Source organism: Petaurus breviceps, unplaced genomic scaffold (assembly GCF_028583685.1).
Source record: "Petaurus breviceps papuanus isolate PSGF00001 unplaced genomic scaffold, PetGlider_PUasm1.0 90721, whole genome shotgun sequence".
In the NCBI taxonomy this organism is placed as follows: domain Eukaryota; kingdom Metazoa; phylum Chordata; class Mammalia; order Diprotodontia; family Petauridae; genus Petaurus; species Petaurus breviceps.
This window is the reverse complement of record NW_027187322.1, coordinates 1,481,138-1,483,060: the sequence shown is the minus strand read 5'-3', so window position 1 is coordinate 1,483,060 and position 1,923 is coordinate 1,481,138. Positions and strand designations below refer to the sequence as shown.

General features: G+C 57.7%; 1 protein-coding gene across 3 annotated transcripts in view; it reads right to left on the bottom strand.

The window, feature by feature from the left end:
* PLCB3 (phospholipase C beta 3) overlaps nucleotides 1–1,923 on the bottom strand; it is a 19,997-nt gene that overhangs the window by 6,680 nt on the left and 11,394 nt on the right. For all 3 annotated transcript variants that reach the window (XM_069066237.1, XM_069066238.1, XM_069066239.1), the window contains 5 exons: nucleotides 1,581–1,705; nucleotides 1,338–1,492; nucleotides 1,094–1,255; nucleotides 792–891; nucleotides 342–446 (listed from right to left, as the gene is read on the bottom strand). In XM_069066237.1, the coding sequence (XP_068922338.1) occupies nucleotides 342–446; nucleotides 792–891; nucleotides 1,094–1,255; nucleotides 1,338–1,492; nucleotides 1,581–1,705 (647 nt within the window). The remainder of the gene's footprint in view (nucleotides 1–341; nucleotides 447–791; nucleotides 892–1,093; nucleotides 1,256–1,337; nucleotides 1,493–1,580; nucleotides 1,706–1,923) is intronic.

Genomic DNA, 1,923 nt, shown 5'->3' with positions numbered 1-1,923 from the left:
GAGGGGAAAGGGGAGAATGAACAGAGATTCACAAAGCCAGCTTCTCCACCTTCCCCCCTCTGTCCCAGGTCACGGAATGTTTTCTTAGAAAAGAAAAGGATTTTAGGCGATGCCTACTTCACCTCCCTCATTTTGCAGATGGGGAAACTGAGGCTGAAACTGTGTCTTCCCCAAAGTTACACTGGGTGGAAGGGCCAAAGCCAAGATTTGAGCCCAGCTCCCTCATTTCTCATCCCTGTACCTCACTGTTTCTCCATTCCCGGAACCAGCCTCATCCTCTCTGGCCTCCTTCCCAGGCTCCCTTTCCTGCTGGTCTCACCCCTCCCCTCCTAGGTCCTTACCCTGGTGATCATCAGGGATATAGTCAGAAGCCTCTGTGTAGATAAGCAGGGCAGGCAGACACAGGGGCTGGTTGGCCTCATTCCTCAGGCAGATGTAATGGTACCCTGTGTGGGGTCAAGGGTCAGAAAGGGGGAGGGGCCAAGGCAAAGATGGAGACCAGCAGGGAAAATGAGACAGGTACCATGTACCTTATACCCCTGTGCCCCCCAGCGTCCCTGGTGGTTTGATTTCTTAGGACCCCCTGCCCTCAAAACTGACCCCCCACACTCAGGGGCAAGGGAAGGAAGGAAGGAAGGGAGGGAGGGAGGGAGGGAAGAAGAAAGGAAGGGAGGGAGGGAAGAAGGAAGGTAGGAAGGAAGGAAGGAAGGAAGGGACGGAGGAAGGAAGGGAGGGAGGGAGGGAGGGAAGGAGGGAGGGAAAAAAGGAAGGGCTAGTCTAGCAGACCTCACCTGAGCGGATGGCAGAGACTGGCAGGATGCGGTGCCCCACAAACTTGCCCCCTTCCTCAAAGGCCGCAATACGTAGGGAGGCTAGTGTGGGCAGTACCACCTATGGGAGGGAAAGTTCAGTGGATAGAAGGGGGGCTACCAGAAAGGGACCTCTCTGACCCCTGAACCCTCCCAGAAGCTAGCCTAGCTTTCTGGTGCATCCATTTGAGGGCAGGCATAGACCACTCCATAGTGCTCACTTTGTCCCCAGAGCGCCTGCTGCAGGACTGGGCCCCATGCAGGCCTGGACCAGGAGCACCCACCTTGGGGAAGTCAAAGGGTTCTTCATCCCACACAGGGTTAAAGGAGTTGCCCTGGGAAGCCCGGGTGCGGTATTTGCGCCGCGTGTCCGCAGGAAGGCCAAAAAGATCCACCTCCACATAGATGCCAACCTTCCTGTCCGACAGAAACTGTCCAGAGATCACCTGGAAGCACCAGGGGAGAGGGCTGACAGCACCGCCCTGCCTCCGCCCTCCCGGCTGCTCCCACCCCTGGCAGAAGCCTGACCTTGACCCGCAGAGCGTTGGCTACGATGCCATCCACGATGCCTTCCGTGAACGGGTCAAAGGACTTGTCTTGGCGCCGCATGAACTCCGGCTTGAGCAGGTAGCCACTGCGCCCATTGTACTCAAACACACCAGCGTTCAGCTGCATCGGGAGGTCTGCAGGAGGCAGAGGGCACACGGCCAGCCATCAGCACAAGGCCCAGCCACGCAGGAGAGCCTCAGGAGAGTCTTCAGGCTGCCTTACCCAGGGTCTGGAAATTGAGGGCGACGAGCTGACAGCCGGCATTCCAGAACAGCTGCGGCATGTAATTGGAGGAGTCCACACGGGTGCCTTTGGGGTAGATGCGACTAAGCTGCTGCTTGTTGTATCTGATGGAGGCAGTTACGGGCCACACTCTCCAGAAGGAGCTTCAAGCCCTCCCCCAGGACCCATGCTGAACTAGCCCTGCTTGGCCCTGACCATTTTGGTGCCAATGAGCTCACATTCTGGACCACATCAAAACAGCAGGGGGTTAAACAGTCTCCATGGTTTCCCCCCACCCCAGCTCTGCCATTCCCTGTTCCCAGGCCCCTCCCAGCTCTGCCAT